The sequence below is a fragment of the Anopheles merus genome, unplaced genomic scaffold (genome assembly GCF_017562075.2).
Source record: "Anopheles merus strain MAF unplaced genomic scaffold, AmerM5.1 LNR4000014, whole genome shotgun sequence".
NCBI lineage: Eukaryota > Metazoa > Arthropoda > Insecta > Diptera > Culicidae > Anopheles > Anopheles merus.
Window position 1 is genome coordinate 87460 of NW_024427594.1, and position 27120 is coordinate 114579.

The following is a 27120-nucleotide window of genomic DNA, read 5'->3' on the forward strand; positions in this document are numbered from 1 at the left end:
ACTCGAAAAACACATGTTTCTCAAAGTATCTTTTCTCTTTACACATGTTTTAATAAAGACAATGTTTTCATTTGATTTATATGCATAATTTTAGACGAGTAAGCAGATTACATAATTTAATCAAATTTTATTCTTCTAACTATCTTGCCTATCTCCGTATAGTATCCACGGAAATGGCACCATATTTACCATTATGTTGTCCCCATGCCATATTAATCGTTTTTCTATAAATATCTGTAGAGTTCAGCGATTGAGCAAATTGCCAGCAAGTTTAATAGCTAATATATATATATATACATATATATACACACACACACATATATATATATATATATATATATATATATATATATATATATATATATATATATATATATATATATATATATATATATATATATATATATATATATATATATTATATCTCTAATTTACGAAATTGATTATTCTAATGTTTAAATTATCTTCAAATGTATATCGTTATGACTTCACACAAGATTCCCTGTTCAGAACAAACGCTCCTGACAAATAAAAATAAATAACATCTACACACAGCAAAAAAGTAACTTTAATGTTCAGATAACAGTCTTATCAAGTATTAGCTCACTAAGTGTTGTTTGTTTACCAAGTTTAGGCTTTAAACTTTACCTCTCTTTTCCTTTCCGTCAGTTTCCTTTACTGAAACTATTTTAGTAGTATTCACAGGAAGTAGCAATTGCAATGATCGAATGCTGCCAATTGAATTTTAAGAGTAGGATTTGGAAATTATTTACATTAACAGTAGCGGATTAACACGAGAGAAAACCTTAAGCGGTCAATGTAGGTCTTTCTGAGTTGTCGAGCGTAAAATATTTTGAGGAAGGACTGCGAAGCAAGTTTACTTGTGAGCCGGGGTGTGTTATTTTTCTCGGGGCCCCATGAGACCTAGAGGCCCCACGCGACCGCTTAGTTTGCATACTGCTTAACACGTTCCGCCCGGCACTGATTTTCATCAACTTTCCGTTCCTCCGGCATCACCGGCGCAAGCTGTTGATTTTGAACCAAATATGCATGCAGCAAAATTGAGTTTTTTTGCTATAATTTCAACTATACTCTGTTCATCAATAATAATATTTTTGTCAATCGCAATAGTTCATATAATGCGATTCTTCTACCTACACACCACTGCTATACATATGGGTAGAGTAAATTTGTTCGCACTGTTTGTTGTATCCCTAACAAAGGACCAATGGCAGGCCCTGGGGATTGTCACCGGCATTTGGAAAGCTTTACTTGAACGGGTTGAACGTGTCAATCCGCGCCTGTAAATCAGAGGGTATTGGTTTTGAAACCAATCAACTAGATTGTCGGGAAAGCTGAAGCGTTTAAGCGCAAAATTCTTTGAAACCTTTATACAGCTTCGCCATGACATTATCTTCCGCTGAAACGATAGTAGCTTAGGTCATCCACTGGTTCACCAGCGGCTGGTTGTGGGCGAAATGCGGAAGTAAACGATTTGGCCGCACCCTGTATACAAGGAATAGAACATGAAACAATTATTAAGAGTAGGATGTTTACGACTAGTTATCACTGTTTCATAGATAGTCTTTTTTTAAATTCCAAAAAATCTTGGACATACCTGTAGCGCCACACCTAGGAACTGCGATACAGCACGCGTTACGCCGATTGCTGCATTCAACAGTTGGCCTCCGGGATTGATGCCAAACCCGCCAAACAAGGATGCAGGTTCTTCAGTCACACTTGGGTTGATTGGTTTCTGCAATGAGAAAAGTTTCACTTTAATAGACCAATATAATCGCTTTTCAGTCCTTTACGAAGGAAATTTCGTACCGCATCCGGATCTAGTCCCTCATCTCCGTGCGATAGCGTTAAAGACGTGGTCCTGCCTCTCAGACCTCCACCGCCACCGCTCAATCCAAATGTTCCAGATCGAACATTAGTGGCACTAGCCGCAGGGCTAGGAACTCGATTGCGTGATTGTGGAGCAGTCGCTTGCCATTCACGCCATAGCCAGCTCAAACCGTCTAGAATTGGGCTTTGTGATCTTAAAGCTGGTGGTTGCGGGGGACGAATGCGTCTCGGAGTGGTTCGGGAAGTTGTGATAATTTTTGAGGGTAATGTAGCCGTCTGAACATTTGGAGTTATTTGCGCCAAAATGTCTTCGATATCTCCATTAGTGTTTGACGGACCTATACCACGTTGCTTTAGAACTGCGGCCAAAATTGCTTCATTAGTTTTGCCATAAAAGTCTGGGCTCTCAATTACGGCTGGACTACTGTTGTGTTGCTCTTGCTGCGTAAGAAGCAGTTGCTTCAACAGCTCAGCATCTGCTGTAGAGGTCGGAGGACGAACTTTATTCGAGATTGATGTTCTTATTGTTGTAGGTGCTGAAGTCGTAGTTCTCATGGCGGATAGTCCAGTGTTGGCAAATAACTGTCCTGACCCACCTGTTCCCAGCTGCTTGGTAAGATTTGGTATATCTTTTTCGGTAATGGGTCTTCCCAGTAGATTTGAAAGAAGTTTCAAATCATTGTTATACTGCTGTACTTCACGATTCAGATGCTTTTTTGTTTTCTCTATTTCCTCCGGAGACAATGTGGTCGGTTTGGAAATTTCTTTGGACTGATTTTCAATGCGAAGCTTTTCGATAGATGGAAACTCATTTTCAGTTTTCAGTGGTAATCGTGCAATACTTTTGGGATCTCTTTGTATTGCCAATTGAAGTATTCTATTAGCCAGGGGTGTATCGACAAGAGGATTTGGCGTAGCAAAGTTGGGCAATTTACGCTAAAAAGTAAAATTTGAGATAAGATTCACTGCGTCACTACAAAAAAAAACGTACCTACCACATCATTTAGAAAAGCTGGATCATCGTTGTCAATGATGACCGTGCTTAAGCTCGGTGTTGTCGTTGGTTTCGGTGTTGTTGTGGTTGTTTTCGGTGTAGTTGTGCTTATAGTGGTTGTAGTTGTGGTAGTAGTGGTACTGCTAGCAGTTGTTGTAGTAGGTTTTATTGAGGTAGTAGTGGTCTTTTTTGTCGTTTTTCTCTGACTGTTCGAAGATGACTGTCCTCCATTCAGAAATCTTGCTAGTTGACGCTGTAGGAGTAAAATGTATTATCAGTTGTTTTCCGATCATATCTATCTGTCATTTGGTGTAATAATCTCTTCCGGTTTTTCTTACCAAGAATGCTAAATCTTCAGCATCCGAGAATGTTGTTGTACGAGTTCTTTGTGTTGTGATAGGGCGCACCGTAGTTGTTGGTTTACGTGGCATATTTGTGAATAAAAACGGTATGCTAGTTAACATAGATGTTGTGGTGCTTAGCTTGGATGTAGTGTGGGAAATGCTAGAAGCATAGCTAATCGTTGTTGTTGTCGGAAGAGTTGTTGTTCTACTTATAGTGGAAATAATTGTGCTGGCTGATAGTGTTACAGGTTTCGTGATTTGAACGGTCGAAGGGATCGCGGTCCACTCGATAGGCGTAAGAGTAGTTTCATCCACATTAGGCAGGGTGGAGGTTGAATTAAAGCTTAGTCCAGAAATTGATGACAGATCTTCATGCACAGCATTCATAATAATATTGTTCTTTAATGTAAAGTCATTTCTTTGTCTTTTGGAACTACCTTGCGTAGTTAATGAAGCTTCGTTACTAACATGGTCTTTACCAATTCCCATCATATCTGGAACTGTATTTTCGGATTCGCTCGGTGTAGCTGATCCTGCCGTGCCTTTTGGCATACTTGTTGTAGGAATAAATTCGTTTTCGCTAGCCTGAGTACTCGATGTTATCATAGGTTTCCACCGATACACTATATCGGGAGCATTAGGTCGTGAAACTCTCACGTCTTCGCGTATATTTTCCTCCTGCAGAAAAAAACAGACCCCACAAACAAAATATCAGTAGTTGCTACATGTGGCTATTAAATTTGCACTTACATTTGAATTTCCAATCAATGTATTATCAGTTGAACTACTGATTGTAGGCGTTTTGTTTGATGATTTTATCTTGCCTGCTGCTAAACTAAAAACATTCTCTGATTTTACCTTCGCATCCAACTGATTGTCCTCATTGTACTTGCGCAATATTTCAATAATAGTTGTCGTACCCTGTTGAATTTGATACAACACTACATTAATATCTAGTAACAGTCCGTTACTTATCACAAGAAAGCAAAACATATCTACAAATACATGCCAAAGCGAATGTTTTTTATAGTTGTTGAAATAAAAAGATAATGCTCAGCAGAAGAAATATAGCGATAGACGAGAAACTGAAGAGATGGGATAGATAAGAAATAAGCTATAGAAGAGAACAGTCATCAGAACCCAAATCATGCATGATACCCTAATGTAAGCAAATCGTAATGTTCGAAATGTATAAAAAATATGTTCCAGCATAGCAGCGGTACATTTCGAGATACATTTTTGTAATTGTTTACCGGTCCAAAACGCAATTATACCGTACAACATTATGTTTATAGCATTTAAATAAAATTGAATCATGATGTATGATATATGCTCAAAATACTGTTAAAAAGGTTTGCAAGAAGTAGCGTTTGAGAAATTCTACGCATTCAGTAATTCATTATACATGGAAAGGAGATTCAAAAATATGTTTCAAGTACCGTGGATTTGTTCATTGTGGTGGAAAAAGTAATACTAGAAGTAGGTAGAGCAGTTGTGCTTGATACCACGGAGCCCTTCGTAATGGATGTGCTGGCAGTATGATTGGTGCTAGTAGTAATAGTAGTAGAGGCTGTGCTATAGGCAGGAGGGAGGCTCAATGATTTGAACAATGGCGGAAGTTCTGACGTGCGATAGATGGCACTATTCGGGTTGCGTAGTTCACTTGGATCTATATTGGTAACTTCCACGGGACTTTGGCGTTTCACCTCGGGTACTATTGTACCGTTTGGATAGCGTCTCACCAAGGTGCCATTCGGGAAAATTCCATAAACGATCCGTACATTTTCTGTGGTTGTGTTTACATCCTCATCGTCCCCACCAATCACTCGTCGTATAACAGTATTGTTTGGAAGAATGCCATAGACCACAATTCCTCGAGATCGTTTGCTGACCGGGTAAGTTATGTTTATCATAGGAAGTGCGGTTGTGAATATAACAGGAACAGTAGAAGCATCTAGTTTTGCAGTAGTAGGTACAGGTGTGCTCGAAAGTGTCACAGTCGGAAACGAAAGCAAAGATCTATTGAGAGACGATTCCACTCTCAAATCTGGGACTGTATCATAAAAACCAATTGGCGAGACTGGTATGCGCATTTTGAATCTCGGTCGGTACTCGTCAGTGGTAGTTTCGAGAGATTTCGCAAACCCGAGCCGAGCCAGCAGATCGGAAGGAGATGGGCGAGATGTGACATCGAAAACAGGTGGAAAAGAGTAAAGTGTCTTACTTACGGTCGTTGGTGGTGACGTAACGTATGCGGTTGAGCTCGTCTGTTTCGAACCAGTGGTGGAAGCATTTGAGGTGATGGGAGTAATGATGAATGGTGTACTGTTCACAATTTTGGCAGGCAATTCAGTGGCTAGGTCAAGAGGACTAGTAGTAGGATGGCGTGGATCTATTTCAATATTGATGTTGCTAGTTTTTGAATCATGGTTAAGGTAAGCTAAGAATGTCGAAGCAGAGTGATTGGACTGATCGGATGATTCGGTTCCAATATTAGTATCTGATAAAATTGTAGTAAGATGCGAAAAGCCGTTAAAATTACTAATCGTAGATGTAGTTGGAAATGTGGTTGTCGGCTGTTCAGAAGCTGAGTTATTTGTTTTAGAACTATCAGCCAGAAAAGGCTGATAGCTGTAATCAGGAGTTATTGTAATATTTTCTGAATCAAATGATGATGGATTTGCAGTAGAAGAAACGGCGTTTATTAGTGTGGCATCATTATTAGAAGCGGTTAAATTGTATCCCGACTCTAAATAGCCTACAGCGTTGATGGTAGTAGCGATATTAGAAATCATTTCAGTAGAAATGGTAGTAGGGGTTGAGTAGTAGGTAGCAGACTCCGTGATATCCTGTCCTTCAGTCACATAATTACTGTACAGTGTAGATGTCGATGTCGAAGTCTCCATCGCTTCCGTTTCTGCAGCAGGCATCAACGGTTTCTGTGTAATGGACAAAGGAACAACATCAGCATTGTCCTCTATAACATGGGTCTCGAACGATGATGTGGGAAGATCAGAATCAATCGGAAGAAAAGAGTCACCAATTGTACTGCCTATCGTTATGTCTTCTCCAAAAGGAGCTTCTTCTAAGAGAATTCTATTTTCGATATCATATTCTGCATAATGGTCACTATCATAGCTGTTCGTTTTTTTCTGCACGGCTAGTCCAGTCCATAAAGACTGTGTCGATGCAGTCTTTCGGGAACTTGCCGACATGTTTTGCCTTTTCGTCTCAGGTCCCTCCGCGATCTGTGTGCTTGCATTGGTTAGATCAGGTTTATTTACATTCGGGTTATCGATGGATTCCAGATAGCTAGTATGTACAAACGTATTCTCCAGTCGCATGGGCAATACGTCAGAAGCAATGGCAGAACTGTTGCCAACCAATTCCAGTACCTTGTCGTTGGATTTACTTGAAAATATTGACGGTTCTGGTGATTGAGGAGGTGGAGGAGGGGTCGTAGTGGTAGTGGTGGTTGTGGTTGTGGTTGTGGTGGTGGTTGTAGTGGTTGAAGATGAAGTGGTGCTTGTTGCAGATAGAGATGCAGAAGTTGGTGCATCGGTGCTGGAGGACAAAAAATGTAAACTTTCGGTTGGTTGCGAAAGGATCTCGGATAGAGCGCTGAATATCGACACGGTGACAGCGGAAGGGACATCCTGCACCCGGTGACTCGGTGTGTCAATGTCTATGCGGCTTTGTGTCAAGCCGGATGAAACTGGAACGATCTGTTTTTCGGTGCCTCCTGATGGTTTCTCTACGCCAACTACAGATATCTTTGGAAGACGTTCATTTGATAACACTTTCAATTGTACTCCTCTTGACTCAAGATCATTTCCGATGTATTCTTCGGTTTCTTCCCTATCAAATTGATGGTTTTGTTTCATAGCGCTTTGATTAACGATATCGTCGTAGACATCGATTTCATTAGCTAGTGCAGCGGTGGTGGTAGAGTGGGAAGATAAGCTAGCAATGCGGCTTGGCAGTTTTGTGCTGAAGTTAGGAGGCATTTGCAATGTTTGATCACCGGCAATAACTTTTACCTGTAAGTAAGGGATCATACTATTAGATGTAAACATAACAAACGTGTTATGAATTGAATTTAAAGGTATCAATAGTAGTACAATTTCTAGCTGTACAGATATGTTTTAATGAATTCAAAGTGTTATGTTATGAATTCAAAAATATATGTACAGGTAGTCCCCAAGATACGCGATACCTCTTAAACGCGGATTCGGAGATACACGGCTTTCTTAATTTAACAGCTCTTTGAGCAAATTGTACTTATTTGACACATCAATTGTCAATGCAAAATAAATTACCTTTTGGTCGAATTTTTTAAATCATTAGGTACGTTTAAGGACTCGTTTTTTTGCGTTCACAAACCACGAAACTTCGCCGGATACAATTAACATACTTTTGCTAAATAATACGTCAAATACGGGGTCTTGTTATGAAAAATGCACTCACTTGGGCCTTAAATGCAATCAAATACGAATGATTAAACATGATTAAACACGATTTCTCTCTCAGACTGTCAACAGATACGTATTTTTATCCCCCCGTCAAATTGACGAGTGTCCATAGAGATAGGTATATAAGAGACATCTGTAAACCCAGTGTTGATAGCGTATCTCGGGGACAACCTGTATATTATAACATTGTGACATGTCATAAATGCAACATGTTTTCCCAAATAGCCAGCTCGTACTTTATAGCTGATTTAGGACTGTTTAACGAAAAATCGGTCCGATGTCGTACTTTGTGGCTGATTAAGAGATAGACGGTACTTTGCGGAACTATGGAGCTTTTTAACAGGCACATGGTACTCTTTGGAACTTTGCGGCTGATTAGCACTATGTGTAGGGTTCATGATAGAACCTTAAGGCTTGTTAAGAAAGGGTACCGAACTTGGTGGAACTTTATAGCTTTTTAATGCATGACATCGGTTCAAGGTCGCTCTTGTCAAAGTGTCAAAGACGGACGCCGGCAATAATCTCATTGCTGCTGCACAAGTTAGATTCGTTAATTGAAGAATGAATATTGAGTGAAGTGATTGTGAATTATCAGTAAATTGTGTAAAATTTTGTGCAATTCATCAATACGAAAGATTTAAAAATATACATATAATGTTTAAACGAAACAAATCTTGTTGTTTATTTCATCGATGACGCTTGCTTGAAAATAAAACACAAAGAAAAATAATCCCTGGCATCGTGGCATAAGGAAGCTGCTTAGGCGCTGTTTGAAAGACCCACATAGAACTTTGATGCTGTTTATCTACTGCAAAAGGCGAATTAGAGCAGCGATCTTTAGCGTGCCAAAATGAGCTGCTTAAGCAATTCTGGCTATTTGGGTTACCTTATATCGCTATCATCTGCTACCTTATATCGCTATCTTACAAATCATCATTACAATATATCGCTATCTTATATCATTTATCTTCTAAACTATTCTTAAAAACTAATGAACATTTGATGATACGATAAATAACTTGTTAATTTATACTTTATCGCATGGAACATATTATACTATCTCTATTATCGGCAATATCACCACTAAAGGTACTCTACCGGCTTATTGATACATAACAGAATATTGTATTCTTGCAGCATGTGAAAAATTATTTAGAATGTATTGCAGATTAAGGAGGTGATTTAATTATTACGATTCTTCATTATCCGTGTTTATTATGAATACTTAAATTATCTGTTTCTACAACAACGTTAAGGACCCGCTGCGCAAAGCGATCGAAAAATTCTCAACCTCTCGCTCAATGTAGCTAGAGAGCAAGAACCAATATTGATAAAGCAAGGTGAAAAGATGGAGAAGAGGGGAAGGAGGGGAGAAAGAGAACGTGGGTGTGAACTATTTTTCGGCCACTATCATTTTTGCGCCATCACGGTCATGTACCGGAGCTTTTTTGTCAGAAAGAGATAAACACATACTGCGCGCTCTCTCGAACGACCGTAAACGCTTCGATAGATCAAGAGCTTCGATCGATTCTTCGGACGTTTCTGCTCGTTTTCTCGATCGGTTTCGGCGGAAAGCGAGCTAGAAAGCGAGCTCAAAAACTGCTCGATTTTGTTGTGCGGGTATCCCGCTGCGCAAAGCGATCGAAAACTTGACAGCCACTCGCTCAATGTAGCTAGAGAGCAAAAACCAATAACGATAAAGCGAGGTGAAAGGGAAAAGAGAGAAGAAAGAGAACGTGGGTGTTACCTATTTTTCGGCCATTATCATTTTTGCGCCATCACGGTCGCGTACCGGAACTTTTTTGTCAAAAAGAGACATACACATACAGCACGCTCTCTCGAAATACCGTAAACGCTTGAACCGATCAAGAGCTTCGATCGGTTCTTCGGACATTTCTGCTCGCTTTCTCGATCGGTTTCGGCGGAAAGCGAGCTAGAAAGCGAGCTCAAAAACTGCTCGATTTTGTTGTGCGGGATGTGTTTATCTCTTTCTGACAAAAAAGCTCCGGTACATGACCGTGATGGCGCAAAAATGATAGTGGCCGAAAAATAGTTCACACCCACGTTCTCTTTCTCCCCTCCTTCCCCTCTTCTCCATCTTTTCACCTTGCTTTATCAATATTGGTTCTTGCTCTCTAGCTACATTGAGCGAGAGGTTGAGAATTTTTCGATCGCTTTGCGCAGCGGGTTAATGCAATAAGCTCGGAAATTCTTCCTGGTGTGCGTACTTTTATGTGCATAAAAAACAATATCCTACAAGCAAATCATCCACATATTGAGTACATTTTATATATCAGTAATATATAAATAGTGAAAAGATATGTATTGTGATTAGTTTAGCATTTCTTACACTATTTATAAGAGAAAAAAAACTTAGACAACGGCGACTACGGTACAAGGGCATGATCCAGCTACAGATAATAAATGCTTTCTTACCATTAACAATACTGCTCAAAAAATGTAATTTACTTTGTAAAATTTCATACATACCGTCGGCAGCGTTGTTACTGTTGGAATTGTTGGAGTATACACTGCAGATTTTATATTAGCTCGATTTGAAGAAAATGAAGGACGTCGTTTGTACTGCAAATTTAAAAATTTACAAATTTATCACTTTAATAATATTGACACATTGTGTATTATGTGCATATCTCTCGGAGGATAGTTGAACAAAGAACTTACCGCATTATTTGAAATACGTTTGACGAGTGCTGGAGACTTTAACGCTGATGTAGACGTAGTTTTCTGTGACAGCTGTTGAACTTCAGTAGAACTTCCATTATTTATTCTCACAAGAGAGTTTGAATTTTCAATAACAGACTTATTAATGGTTTTTGTTGAGGATGATTTTCTTCGCAGGTATTCTACCGGGTTGGTATACAGAAGGGTCATTTTTTTAGATCCATCGCCTAGTTCGTAGTTTGATGATTGTGTAGAAGTATTGGAAACGGTGATATTTTCAGTTTGGTTCTTGATATTCGATCGTGAAATTGGGGAGGATCTTTTTGGTGCAGAATCCAAACGCGCGGTTGTACTTGTACTTAATACATCATTCTCGGTAGGTGCTTTTGTAGGTTTGCGATGTACACCTCCTCTTGGTGTAGGCAAAAAAGCTTTTCTAGTCGTAGTCGTATGCTCTATAGAGGTCGATGTTAGATAACTCAATGTATTTTGCTTTCTCGTATATGATCGAACAGGTCGTGGTGTTATTAATTTAACAGTAGTCGTTGGTCCTGATGTAGTCGTACTCAAAACTTTTACATTCATACGTGCATCTAGTTGTGCTGCATTAAGAAGCCTTTTGTTTGTTTTGAGCGATGTTTTGACATTCGAGCTGCTAGACTGTTCCTTAACACCCTCGATAGAATACTCCACAGGAAAATCAACTTGTTCTTTAGATGATTGTTCACTACTTGCAGTATACCGTGTTCTTACACTTAGTCGTTGCATCATTTCCCTGGATGATTTTTGAGCATTATTTAGCTTAGAGGATTTAGAGGTTTGTAGAATCATGTCAGAAGATGTACTGTTTGTTACTAAATGTTGCGAATTTCTACGCGATTGTTTAATTGTTTTTGGGAGAACAGTACGACGTTGCCATCCGTTTTCTACTACGGCGGATTCAACACGTCGAGTGCTATTTCGATCGGGTTTGTTGACAATAGCTATCATTTGTGTGTTATGCGGTATTTCCAACGTATTAGATTGATTTTTCCTACGTCCAGATAAAGTATGCATAGATTTCTGTATTGTACTTTCTAATTCATGCACGTACACTTCCTTTAATTTATCGTCATTAAACTGAGCTTTTAAAAGCTTTTTAAATGGTTCGGGATAATTCTCTTCTGACGAACCATCATCACGCTTAGCGGAGATGTCACGGAATGTCTTTGTAGTTTTTCCTCTCAATATTGACCAATGACTTGGTGACTCAGAGTTTATAAAAGGGTCATTCGATGAGTTCTTGCTTAAGTTTGTTAGCGATTTCGCTCGTTTCGTTCCTGGATCAGTCTCCAACATAGTACTAGCATCGGTTGATAAAGGCTGGTCTCCAAAAGAACCACTCTTAGCTACTCTTCTTTTTGAAACAAAGACTTCATCTTTCATAGGTTTTAATTCGTTTCGCCCTTTATCATCAATGCGCCTTTCGAAATCAGTTTGTGTCCTGTTATCCGAACGTAACGAGGGTGCTGGATATTGTTTTTCTCGTCGATTAACGACCTTTGTGTCAAGATATACTTCTGTATTTTTTATACTTGTTTTAGACTCTGTAGGACCTTCACCAAACCTGCTGTTTATTTTCTTTACATAAGGTTTGGCGGCAGTTTCTATCGATAAAGAGCTAGAGGTTGTTGTCGTGCGTCTTCGAACAAAACGAGTGTTTGGCACAGTAGCAGATTCGTCATCGAGAGTTGGTTTAAGAGTTTTAAGAGCTTGTTGATTTTGAGACTGCAGCGTAAAGCGAACAGATCCTCTGCTTCCCTGAGAAATAAAAAAAAATCTTAAATATTAGTAAATGGTATTAATGTCAACTATATTAATGAAAAAAGTAGTTTGTTAACTTTCATAACTAGATTTTTTTAAACATCATACAATAATGGAATAAACTTTATTAGTTGTTCATAGGTTCTTTTCACTAAATATATATATATATATATATATATATATATATATATATATATATATATATATATATATATATATATATATATATATATATATAACGGATATATATATATATATATATATATATATATATATATATATATATATATATATATATATATATATATATATATATATATATATATATATATATATATATATATATATATATATATATATATATATATATATATATATATATATATATATATATATATATATATATATATATATATATATATAATATATATATATATATTTTTTATACTCTTCGCGTGTCATTGATACTGGAAGTGACAAGGCCATTGTGCGAAGCCATAGCTGAAATGTGGATGAAAAAAATTACATTGATGTAAAGAAGCAGGAAGCAGGTTTATTGCCCTCTACAACATTACACGACCTACAAGCACATCGGCAAGTGCTGCTAGTTTTGCAACCGTTTTGCATCGCTGCATCAGCAACCAGCAACCGAGTAGATTGATGACTAAACGGGTGTGCGGACAAATAAACGATTAAATGACCGAACTATGCAAACCTACGATGTAACGATCGAGTGCATTCACCGCTTTTGCTTGTGCATTCATCTGACCAGCACACATTCAGCCCTTGTGTTGTAAAACTAGTGCACATATGCTGATGGTATTCAGGTGTCGTATTAAAAGGCATTGCAAGTATTGCTACTTTCTTTCCTTTCATAAAGGTTTGTGGTTGAGTTCGCAAACATTGGTGTAGTTGCCCACCATAACCCATAACCAACCATGATTCATTTCAAAAGTTTCAGTATAAAAAATATTGGTTGGTTTATTTGTTTAAACTTCAAACACAGTATCATATTGGTGATCAATCATTTCACTCAATCAATTCAAAACATATATTTTTTCTGCTGCATTAGTGCAAAAGATTTTTTTCAATCATAAGGATGTAAATAACTAACAGTCGAGCACATATGGAAATCACATGTCCGACCTCTGAGGAAATCGATGGTTCAATTTCAATTTCTCTATAACCAACCATTTTCAACAAGCATTCTGTCACTATTTATCCAATGCTAGACCAACAAATGTTGCCTTTTACCACTTTCATCATCCAGACTATGGTCTTCTCTTTCAGTTTAATCACTGACGTACCGTAACGCCCAATGCTCGTCTTTCTTTGAGTGCTCTTGAAAGTGAACGGAATTTCACGGAAGGGGGAGTTTAGATAGTTAAGGGGTAGGGCTAGAGTAGGGTTAGGTGTAAAGGGCTACTCTATGTTTGATCCATCCTTGGTAGTCAATGGTTTAGGGTATGGAAATTGCAAGCATAATCTTCTCATCCTCCATCAGCGTCAGTCTGTTTTGCTTTGTGCAACAATATTTTGGGTAATTACATGGCTAGGTTTCCAAAAAAAATCTATTTCTTCAATTCCAACATGCTTTATATATGTTTAAAACACTGTTCTATCTAAGCACTTAATACCAGTACAGACTAACCTTGCTGAAGTGTTTCTATAAAGATTTAGAGGAAACGGATTAACATCATGTTTTTACTCGAAACCAGGGTTTCTGGCGATTTATAGATTACAACTTACTGAGGGAAACATATTTTTTAATCACATAAAGGAATAAAGGACTTAAGGACGCAGAAAAATTTCTCAATACAGAAAACCCTCGAGAAACGACTGTATTTGGGACCGAAATCATGTCCCAAAGCAATGTCCTACAATTCATATCGTTCGTTCATATCGTAAAAATTCTGAAAATCGTCATAGCTTGAGAGGGTCTCCTGTAATTCTAATGTTTATTAATGTTTATTAAAGGGATAAAGTCCTATCAAATCCACAAAAGCACTCCTGTTGAATACAGCTAAATCTAAACCAAGCAGTATTTGAAACGATCTGTTTATGTCATAATAGTTTCGCATTATGAAATAAAATATTATAAGAGTAAAATATGTATAAGTGTACTAAGTTTTGATAGCATGTAACGCGCATTGATAAGATTAATTCGTGTGACGTCCGATAATGTGTGGTGGCTGCCGGTGCATTGATGTACGGCGCATTATTAGTATGTAATGTAACGTTACGTTGCAAGTGTGGATTAATAACATAAAACGTCCACGACAGGGTCCACCGTGGGGTAATGCTCAATTACGCCGCTTAAAACGAAACAAATCTTCCTGCTATCGGTTTTATCAAAACAGTGGAACACAACAATCGAGATTGCGGTTCATCGCTGCACACAATGTATATCGAAGCTATAATAGACAATTTCACTCTCGTTTTTTGATCCGTATACAGTTCAGCTTAAGAAGAAAACCGAAAAAAATTTTGAAGGTATGTCGACACAAAACGGAAAAACAGCTCCCTGCCAGCTATAGTTTCCTTTAATGGAACAACTTCGTGTACCAAAGAGGAAACCTGCAATTTATTTGCCGATCGTTTCATGAGTTCGTTTGCCACTGAAGCTCCTGGCTTCTCATTGGATGCTGCTCTCAACAACGTGCCCTCCGACGCTGTCGATGTTAATGTGCGTGACATAAACATCTCCAGAGATTCTGTGCTAAAGGCGCTCAAGCAGGTCAAACCATCCTACAACCCTGGACCTGATGGTATTCCAACCGCAGTTCTTGCCAAATGCAGCGAAGTTTTGGCCGGACCTCTGGCTCGTATCTTCACACTCTCGCTCAATCAGCGTATGTTTCCAGCAGCATGGAAATCGTCCTACATGTTTCCTGTGCATAAAAAGGGGGATAAGAGCTTAGTGGAAAACTACCGTGGCATTACTACTTTGCCTGCAGGTGCTAAGGTTTTTGAAGTCGTCGTCCAGAACTCGCTCTTGAACTGTTGCCGCTCGCTGATATCAACACGCCAACACGGGTTCTTCCCTCGCCGCAGTGTGACCACCAATTTGGTGGAGTTTGTATCTCACTGCCATGCTGCATTCGCTTCGGGAGCCCAGATGAATGTCATCTAAACCGACCTTAAGGCTGCCTTTGATCGGGTGAATCATCGCTTGTTGTTGGCGAAGCTTGCTCGTCTTGGATTCTCTACCCCTTTAGTGGAGTGGTTCGAATCTTACCTCACCAATCGTCGATATCGCGTCAAAGTTGATTGTATGACATCTAGGGAATTCGCGAGTTGTTCAGGCGTGCCGCAGGGTAGTAACCTTGGACCCTTGCTGTTTTCTCTATTTTTCAATGACGTTACTACCGTAGTAAGGGAATCTGAATGTTTATTGTATGCGGTCGATCTTAGACTTTTTTTCCTGTGAGGTGTTTTGGTGATTGTCTTGTCCTGCAAGCATCGATCGACTCTTTTTCCGACTGGTGTCTGAACAACGACCTACAAATTTCTGTTGATAAATGTTTGTCCATGTCGTTTCACCGTTCTAATTGTCCAATAGTGTTTAATTACTGCATCTCCGGTACACAATTACAACGACACAGTGCAGTAAAAGACTTAGGAGTTACTCTTGACCGTAAACTTGACTTTCATGTGCACCATAACGAAATTATTGATAGAGCGAACAGAATGCTAGGATTTATACGCAGGCAGTCGAGAGAATTCTCCGACCCACATTGTCTTGTCGCACTCTACAAATCACTAGTCAGATCCATTTTAGAATACTCCTCAGTAGTTTGGTGCCCATCGTCGTCGTTATGGTCGAATAAGATTGAGTCAGTGCAGAAAAAATTCACCCGTTTGGTCTTACGGTTCACACCCTGGCGTAACGTAGCAGCGAGACCTAGTTATCATGCCCGGTGTTTAATTTTTGGACTCGAATCTCTCGCTACTCGTCGCGAAACGGCGCAAATCTTGTTCATGAAAAAAATCATCCTAGGAGAGATAGATTCACCGAACCTTTTAGCTAGAGTTAATTTCCACGTACCTGCTCGTATTTTAAGAAACTTTAGGCTACTAAGAGTTGACCAAAATAGACGTGCATATAGCGATAATGAACCTTTGACTGCGATGGCTATCAGATCTAATGCACATTATGACTCTTTTGACTGGAATTCCCCAAGTTAACCTGTTTTTCTTGCTGTGATACTCTGTGTTATTTATTTTGTGCTGATGTTACATTGTACCGTGATGCTTTATGTTATTATAAGTTTAGTTTATAAGATCAGTGATAAGGCCAATGATGGCCAATCACTTAACATTTACAAATAATCAAATAAACAATATAATATGAACTTCATTTACCTAGAGGATTTTTATATTAATAGACGTTTTGTCGTATGAAAACCAGTGTTTTCATGAAAAAATTCACAATGAAAAGCTATGAATGTTTTCCGCCCTTACTTCCAACTCGTGGTTTCCAACCTGTGGTCCGTGGCGTTAACAGAATTGCTCCGTAAGAGAATTGAGTTTGAAAAGAAAGGTTATGACAATTCGCACGAGCAATTGTGTTCTAACAATCAAGACTAATTTTCAACAGCCATGTCTAGAATAATATTTAAACATATTTTTATCAAAAAGCTTTAAACTAAATCTACAAAATATATGCCTTCAATGTATGTGGGTCAAGGCAAATGTATTTTCCAAGACAAGAGGTCCGTGATCCTAAAAAGGTTGAAGACCACTGTTTTAAACCAATGAAAATATAGTTATATGGAAAAAAAGTTAGTTATACAAAAATTTTGTTTGGAATGAAATTGTCTAATTTGATTTGGTTGTGTTTTTTGTCAAATTATATTAACATTGATCCAATCCTAATACACGGCTTACATGAATAGATCGATTTATTGCTCCAAAACATATAAGTGATATTTTATACTTTTGATGCTGCTATTGTTAAACACAGGTTGTTAAAAAAATTTACTGCCCTGCTGCCTAACTGTAAAATATTAGAGATCAGATCAGGGGAACACCTGTCAACGGAGCTTACTTGGCGCGGAAGCAGAGTCTACGGTTTCAAGTAACCGTCGATTTTCAATTTTGCTCTTCCCGTCACAGTTTCACCCTGTTAATGCCATGTAACCGTTAACCAACAACTTAGCGGTAGCGCCGAAGAAACCACTCTGTAAAAGACTACACTTTTCTAATAATAATATGCCCAGCAATACCGAATCCTAGAGTGCGTGCTGTTACAGTTCAATGTGTAGTTAATCTCCCTACACTTTGTAAGAATTTACCTGTGGCATAAGTTTAGTTTTACAATATTCTTTTTAATTTACATTGTTTTAACACATGTATAGGGTTTTAATGAAAAACTATATAAATGTCTTAATTTATTCCACAGATTTAAATTTTCTTTTGCATCGATTCTCCCAATATTTGTTATATTGGGAGAAATACGAAATTCAAAAATTTTTAGTAGCTTTAGCGTTAGCTGTCACTTATACTTACATTAATCTAACTTTTTCGTGGTGTGTATTATGTAAGAGCAAAGAAAACTGTTGTAAAAGCAACATCGATTGTGGAGAAACTCTAACATTGTCTTTTTTCTCAACTCTGTTGCAAGTGACGAAACTTTTCTACTCGCAACCCCTTACTATTTCATCGTCAAAGTCGATTAGTTTTCAAGCTAGTTTGGTGGTTTTTGGGCATTGCATAAAAAAGAAAGTTTCGCTATCTTTTCATGGCCATCAATCGTCACAGTATAAATGCCAAAAAGCTCACTAACATGATTCGTTTCAACAGTACGGTTCACTCTCGTTATTTTGGTCGTCGTGTGAATACGCATACCATAAGTTCAACCTCTAATGGCTGGACACTATCATTAGAAAATAACAAAAGAGTGGCAATGAAATACTTTTACTAGTTGATTTTTTTTCTACTGAAATAAGTTTCAAGACAAGAATTAATGTTTCATTTTAAACGGTTAAATAGGAAGAAATCCTATTTTATGTTGAACTGCACCAAGTAGAAGGTTTGATTTAACGGTTAACAGAAGTGTGTTTGAAAATCCATTCGGTTTTATATGGTAAAGAAAATAAATATCATTATGTATTGATGTGGTTTCATACACTATCGCACTTTATTCATCATAAATATCATTTCTTTTGCAACTCCATAACAACAAATGTAATATATTGAGAATATTATTAACGAAAGTGATATTTGAAATAAAAATGTCCTATTATTTCCATGATCTTATTTGTAAACAGTTCACATAAACGGTGGATTTTCTATTTTGAATGAAGAGTAAAAGTTATCCGTTTAGTACGAGTAACAATTTACTAGTACCCCATGTTGGATGCCCCTCAACGCACTAATTTTGCGTCAGTCGTGTTGGATGAAAATGAAAGTACAGAAGTAATCAGTACAAATCGAGCAACACAAATACATACAAAGACGATCGAAACAGGTTCCGCGGCAATTGCATTTTCCATGTGATGAAAGGGTAACCGTTGTGACGGACGTATATCTATCCGGAAAGCATAGTCACAGATCCAGATTGCGATAATGAACGACATGCATATAAACGGAAATGGTTTAACGTAGGAGAAAATATTATGAAACACAGGTGGTTTCGTTTGTCTGTAAGAAAATACATTTAGTCAAACACTTTATAAATGTTTTGTTAGTACAGACTACCAGACTAAAACAAGACTTCCATAAACACTCTGAGTGTTGCATTATAAATCTCTTTCTAAATCAAAACTGCAATCGAAACCAAGCGATCAAAAAAAGCCAAAACCTACACGTTCGCCAAGCTGGATAAAGTAAATTATTTCCGACGTTTTTTATCTTCATTTGTTTCTTCTAGCTTACTCTGTAATCTTATCATTGCAAATCAAATAGTCTTGCGTGGTAAATATACAAGAAATCTGTGCAAGGAATGACGTTAAAAAAATATCAATAAACAAAAAGCTTAGAACTATGCACATTATAGTTCCAGTTTGCAGGTTATGTTTTGTGTTTTATATTTATTAATAATGTGAAACTTTAGTGCCGATTATGTGACTCAACTGCTTGAGAAAAAGTATCAATGTGATTCGGGTTAGAGCACTCGATTTGTCTCTGGTTTGATACATCGAACTGAACGAAGGTCATTTGCATTACCTGACTCAAACGGAGGCCGTTTTTTGTCCAACAGCTTTCCGTCAGGTTAAAGCTACGGAAAGCGTTTTGTTTTACGGTTTAACTACTAAATACATATATTTAAACTACACGAATTGCATGTAATTACATTCAAAAGGGATTTTATGTAATTATTCACTGGAAAAAGGGTAGGAATAACAAAATACACAGAAATTAGAAAATCATACCACAAGCGCTACTTTTTATGACATTGCCAAACACATTTAAAGAACAATAATATGCCACCCGTAGAAATAATTATAAATTGGTACGATACTTCCTGCGTTACGCGTTGCAGTTTGTTTTGACAAACAAATCAATTTCAGATCAATTTGATAGCAATGTCTCGAGTCAACGAAAGAAGTCTCTAATAAACTTGTATAATACCGATTTCGTTTCAGTTCGTGTAGCGCGATTTTGTTTGACACATTTCCGTTTGAATCAGATAATCGACACTTTTATCTCTCTCTATCTCTCTCTCTCACACACTCTCTGTCTCTCTCTCTCATACACACACACACACTCTGACTCTCTCTCTCATACACACACACACACACACACACACACACACACACACACACACACACACACACACACACACACACACACACACACACACACACACACACACACACACACACACACACACACACACATTCTCTCTATTTCTCTTTCTATCTCTATCTTTCACTCTCTCTATCTTTCTCTCTCTATCTCTTTCTTTCTCTATCTAAAGATTTAAATTTGATCTGATCTCTAAGTAAAGATTTATGATTTGTATTAAAACGTTTTGTTAAATAATTTAGTAAATTATTGGAATAGTTTAATAATTCACGTGTTGTCACTATTTTTTCCTTGTCGATAGGGTATACCTACAGCATACGTTTATTCATAAAAATCATATATATTGTAGCGAGCCTATACCTCAGTCGCATTTTGCTTCTGTCAAAATTTTTCGACTATTTAGCCCCAAGCTGGAAACACCATTTTGCCCCAAGCAAAACATTTTACAAACTTTAATTTAAAAAACATTACATTAAAATGGTTACTTTTTCCACATAAATTATAAATAAATGTCATGTGCCGGGACACACATCCTTTTTTCTAATTCTAATTCTAATGTTGTTTCTAATTATTTTTTCTCTAACAATAATATAGGTAACCATTGTTGCCCCAGATTCCCGCATTGAACTACGTTAGTCGTATTGAAAACAAAAAAACTTTTTTTAATGCGAAACAACTGCTTTACACAATGTTCGCATAACGTGTTTTGAAAACTGTTCCTGTTTTTTTTCTTTATCTTCTTCATCAGCCTTCTTGATAGCCTGAAACGTAAAAAAATCTTGTTACAGTTCAAAGGATGTTCCACATCATCCCGAGATATCCCATTCTCAATTTCCAACAATTGTGCTCTGGTTTCATCTGGTTTGTTGACCCTACCGTTTTTCTTTTGCCCCCAGACTAAGGCTAAGTTTGATTTTTTACTGTACACACACGCTTTATTCAACCTCCACCCTCTACTGCTTGGTCCAACACTGATGTTCGGCAATTTAGCGGCATCCATCCAACATAAACCAGTTTATCAGCTCAACTTTGTTACATAAGCCCAAGCACTGCGGTAAAAAGCACGGCTTCAGAGGCGTAGAAGGACGAAGAAAGGAATAAAAAAAGCCTTTGGAAAAGCAGTACTAGTATCCAAACATCCATGGCGAAGTATTGACCAACCAGCTGCATTAATTGAGGGCAAGACTGGACTGGGATGTATGTTGCTTCCTTCTAAAGTTGCATGATCCCGAGCTAGGATGTTGTGAATGTGACGCGAGTGGCTATAGGGCATGGTCCACTTTTATTTAGTTTTATTTCCGTCCATTAATTTTCGCACTTTTTCCTGCCCAACAGCGATGCTTTAGCGCGTCAGTGCAGTGCGTTAACCTTTCGTTCGTTCAACGCCGCTCTTAAACGTGATAACGAAATGTGGCCCACATCTTGATGTTTGTTGTATTTGTTATATTTATTTTTCGCCTTTCTGCTAATTGGTGTAGGAATAGGAGGGATAAAAAATAAACATCACCCTCAGTACTAATACAAAGCAATCGAGAGTAAATGTTACGCGCTTTGTTCTGTCTTGGTTCCTCCGCTGGCACAATTAGTACTGCGTCTGAAAGCGGATTATCTCATATTATAAATTAACAAATAAATCCTCATTACTAAGCGTTTTCTTGTTCGTGTTTGCCCGCCAAAATGCTGACAAGGGAGGTAGGAATGAAAATTGAAGTTGTTCAGTTTTGGAGGTAAAATTGCTGCACCAACATTTCTTTCATCAACCTTCCGAGATCACAATTTTATGTTGTTGTAACGTTAATAAGAATAGTATGTGAAAACAAGATCCTGAATAAAATTTGAATGCTTTTGGAGATACCATTTCCAATGCAGTAATTGAAACTAGTCGTTGTTACAAAATCTAGCATTGTGTTAATCGATTTTCATTTCAACCTATTGATTTCAGAGAGACTCTTAATTTGCAATTCAAAATTGTATCAAGAGACTCCATAATAAAATATAAAGTATTAACGGGTCTCAAGGTACAGTCGTCAACTCGTACGACTTAACAATATGCTCGTCATGGGTTCAAGCTCCAAATAGACCGTGTCGCCATACGTAGGACTGAATTTCCTGCTATGGGGGAAATCAATATGTCACTGAAAGCGAAGTCTACAAGTGATACAGGCAGACCTTGACCGACAACGGTTGTTGTGTCAAAGAAGAAGATGTATGTAATTTATTTATTTATTTATTTATTTATTTATTTATTTATTTTTAATTAATTTATATATTTATTTGTTCATTTATTTGTTTATTTAAGATAATCTCGTGGTATGCATGTATATATGTATAAAGTAATGTTAGGAAATCACTAACGTCTCAAAATGTTGCATGTTTTTGTTTTGTGTTTGTATTTGTTTCAGATGTTTTTTTTTTCAGACAACAAACCATGTTTTTAAGTAATTAATTTTATGGTAAATTTTCAGCAACTTTCATAAGATATCATAAGAGACGTTGCCGACTGCTGTTGTTCCTACTTTTTTACTCCTATTTCATAAAATGCCGGATGTTATTCGCTGTCGCTAAAGGTTAAGTTAAAAAGACAACCGGTTTTTTCCTGGATGATATTTTTCTCCCACTTCCTTCAGCTCCCACTTCAGAAAATGTCAGCTTTGTATTCCCAATTGGTGTCCTTTTTTCAAATCGCATTATAGAAAAATGATACAACAAATGCCAAACCCAACATCTTTTCCATGTGCTGCTTGAACACTATCTACCCTTTTTATGAGGATATAGAAATCGTCTGTGACCTTGACATTATACTTTTGAACTTGGTTTTAATCTCTATCCCTTAAAAATGAAAGGACAGCAACCAGAACGTAAATATCATCGAGATCAAGTTCTTTGACGCGTGTTCCAAGCACACACGAAAAATTCTGGTATTCCAAGATAACGAATCAACACAGGAAGTAATTACCATATTATTTTGACGGATCAGCCAAGAGTTATTGGCAAATATCAATGTTTATTCCTAATCAATTGAAAATATCAATGTTCAAATATCAAACCATTTTATTCTGAGAGCTTAGTGATCCAATTTGGAAGTCATTGCAATGACTTTGCTTAATAGATCCATGATTGCAATGCCGGAGTTTGTTTCTGTCCCATCTAACTCGTGGGTTAGATCACAACTCAACTATTGAGGTGCCAACTAGAGAATCTTCTTCTTCTTCTTTTTGGCTCCACAATCGTTGTCGGTCAAGGCCTGCCTGTACCCACTTGTGGGGTTGGCTTTCAGTGACTTTTTTGTACTACCCCCCATAGCAGGATAGTCAGTCCTACGTATGGCGGCACGGTCTATTTGGGGCTTTAACCCATGACGGGCATGTTGTTAGGTCGTGCGAGTTGACGGCTTTACCTTGAGACCGGCTTCCAACTAGAGAATAACCTAACTAAAAAGGAGCTAATCAGTGAGATTATACTGTAGTTTGCCAAACTTTCTGATGAATAGTTTTATTGGGCACGTGCTTTTTGTAATATATCGATTAAACAATTTCATTTAGGTAACATTTGATGCTTTAATGATCTTTCTTCCTCTATTTTCATAGTAAGTATTACAATCAATTAAAATCGAAGGAGTGAAACACAGCTCTTAAGGCAAAGCATATACCAATTCATTCCTGTCTACAGGAACCGCAATTTCTGCCAACAATTAATCCAACCAAAATAAAACGTATTAACAAAGGATTTATCTGGAACATGAAACACTTAGCACTCAAATTCCATGAGCTAAACCTGCTAATACTTTATTTATTTCTGATCAGCACATTTGTTGTCAAGGGCAGCAATCCAAGAATAAAACAGATGCTCGCGGCTCTCTAGCAGTATACAGTTGTCCACTGCTTCTCTAGAGTATTTGTATTCTATCATTAGCAATATAAAGTGCAGGAGATGTTTTTCTATAGTAAATACAAAAGGTGTACTCACTTTGTTACCTGAATCTGAGTATAAATACTGCTACCTCCATACTATCTCCATTACCTCATAGAGTGCAATTGAAATCGATTTTGCGTAATAAGATCGCGTCTCATATTGAAGGAGTTGCATGTACTCTCTCCAATGTAGTATTATAACCTGGTTAACGATCTCATTCCACAGCACGCCAAAGTCCGGAGATACCTGCTGCATAAGCACCTTAAAGTTGACCTTACTTTAGTATGGATCCTTTCACTTTTCGAATGCGAACGCATTGACTACATTTTTGCTCGTACATACAGGTAAAGAGAAAAAATCAACATGAAATGTAACCAAGTGGTAAGATGTGAGGTAATGTAAGGTCTAAAGAGTAAATTTTAAAGCAAATATGAAATTTAAATTAATATTACAATATTACATTTAATCACAATACCACCATTGCATTGCCCATTCAATTGCGTTGTAAAATACTGGATATTTTTTGTTGCGACTCATTCAAGTAATCAATCAATTATTTTCTTAGTATAAAAAACTCAATAACCTACCTTGAACCATGTGTTTTTTTATTTCATATTAACTAGTTTTGCATTCGTATTGATAAAATAGGTTTTCAGATGTGTTAAATGTAGCATTTTTTTTAATATGTAAAAACAATAAACACGTATAAAACTAAACGATTTTTCGATGCGCGATTAATTGTGATAATTGTCGAAATCCAATATCCAATAGTGAGATTTTTCTATTGACTTTGTCCTAAATTTCTATTTTCTTGATTAAACCATCATAGGAGCCAATTTCTAAAAATGTGAATAGTAAACTCAGCAAATTGGAATGTGAGATTTGAAACAAGTAAATTAATTTAGATCAACTTAAGATAAAATCATATTATAACACTTGCTATTGCAGTATAAGCTCACTGGTTCAGTTTTTTTTTTTTTCATTATTCGTCGGGGATGTTTTTATGTGGCACCTAACCAACGAAGTAATTTTGACAGAAAGAACCACCGGCATTGTTGTCATGGAGCCATGAAACAGCCCTCGAGATGAATTTCAGATTGGTTAACAAATATTTGTTAATCATTTTTTTTGTTTAGTTTTTATTCATCATTTTTCATTAATTAATAAATATCAAGTGTGCCTAAATGATTACTCAAGATGTTCTGCTCTATTCGATTGGTGCAAATATCAATTCGATAGAATTAATATCCAAGACCAGACGAGGTTTATAATTATATCTTATAATTATATTTTAATATGCAGGACTTATTCGATTGTTTTAGGCAAAACACGAATATGTTCAAATGATTCTATATATTGACTGCATTAATTTGAACGCTTGAGATATGTTAACATAAACCAAATCGTGGCTGAATGGAAACGCACTTAATCATTAGGAACATAACATCAATCAATAAACATTGTAAACACAGTTTTATGTCGCCTTAGTCAAATTTCCTACCATCCACGACAGTGCCGGATTAACACGAGTGGAGGCGCAAAGCGGTCACATGAATTTAGGTCTTTCTGAAGTGTACAAAGAGAAATTGGTTGAGGAATTCTAAACCACAGCAGGAATGAGAAGCAAATTTACTTGTGAGCGAGGATCGCCGCTTAGTTTGCATACTCCATAATCCACCCCATGATCCATGATGCACAACGTATTATAATGCGAAGTAAATATTTAGCAGAGAACGTTCCCATTTCTGTTCGTTGGCGCAATCAATTATCGCTCATCGCTTATAATTTGTCATAATAAATTAATGAGTATCTTGTTTCGAAAATATTGTCAACTTCCTCTATTAGCTGCTAAACAAAATGATGTCTTTGATCATCGGCGTGCAAAATATTTTCTTTTTCGTTGTTTTTATAACGCTGGCACATTTTATAAAATATAATTACGGAGAGGATTGATATCCACATTGAACTGTGCAAATAATAAGTTCAACATTTTTTTTTAATAATAAACTGCTTTTTTATGAAACGTCTTTTACTTGGAACGTTAAAACATGTTCATATCTACATATATTACAACAAATATTCATCATGCTTGACAAAAGCTTATCAAGTTCCATATCTACTGCCATATTGTTAAAGAAAAGACAATTTATCTCAGGTTGACTGGCTCGATAATTGACTAATGTTCCCATTTCCATGCAAAATCGCTGCAGGGTGAATAAGCCAAAGGTATTGTGTAGGCTTTGTCTAAAGGGCTACAGCTTGTGCGTGCCGACATAATTACACTTTACATGTGATGTCATTGTGAATAAAACATATCTTCTTCTTTTGGCTCGACAACCGTTGCCGGTCAAGGCCTGCCTGTACCACATTACTTGTGGGTTTGGCTTTCAGTGACTTATTGATCCTTCCATAGCAGGATAGTCAGTCCTACGTATGGCGGCACGGTCCATTTGGGGCTTGAACCCATGACGGGCATGTTGTTAAGTCGTACGAGTTGACGACTGTACTACGAGACCGAATAAAACATATACATATCGATAAAAGAATGATAAAGATGCTATGTTTGAAAAAACAAAATTCAAAATCAGGTTAACAGGTAGTAAACAAATCTATACAAAAACAAAATAATCACTCCGCCAATCGATATGTAGGTATTTAAATTGAAAAAAGTACATGTATATACATATATATGTATACTTTTACACATGTATATGTACTTTTGTACTAAGAAAATACACATGTATATATATATATATATATATATATATATATATATATATATATATATATATATATATATATATATATATATATATATATATATATATGTTATATATATTATACTGTATATATATACTTATATATTATTAGATATATTATTAGATATATTAGATATATTTATATCATTCAGATATCAGATATTATTAGATATATTAGATATATTTATATCAATGTATAAATATCAATAAAAAGCAAACCATGACCATGGCACTTACTGGATTTTACAAATTGCTCACGAAACACTCCTAGTACATAGTCCAAGTTTAATTTTGACAGCCCAATCGAGATGCAAGTTTGCCTATGTTTTCTACATTTTTTACACATGTTGACACATTTCATGCACAAAAACGGAAAGTCATAAGCTTTCGGATGATGGGTTATTTGGAATCTTATCTTTTTAACTAAGGCAATTGCCCGGAACAAAACATCCGTAAAAATCACTGAACATAGCTTAAGTACGAAAATGAAATAGATAAAAACCAAAAGTATATTTTTATTTGTGCACAACTTTCTCCACAAATTGACTTGT

The 27120-nt window shown here is 36.9% G+C and overlaps 1 protein-coding gene across 1 annotated transcript; it reads right to left on the reverse strand.

The window, feature by feature from the left end:
- Nucleotides 1-424: 424 nt before the first annotated feature.
- Nucleotides 425-6138, reverse strand: LOC121600968 (mucin-5AC-like; the record flags this gene model as incomplete). The annotated part of the gene is made up of 7 exons (XM_041929762.1): nt 425-1506; nt 1619-1756; nt 1831-2787; nt 2847-3098; nt 3184-3867; nt 3940-4110; nt 6067-6138. Coding segments are annotated over 7 exons (2370 nt in total), but the record flags the coding sequence as incomplete, so codon positions are not given.
- Nucleotides 6139-27120: the final 20982 nt, after the last annotated feature.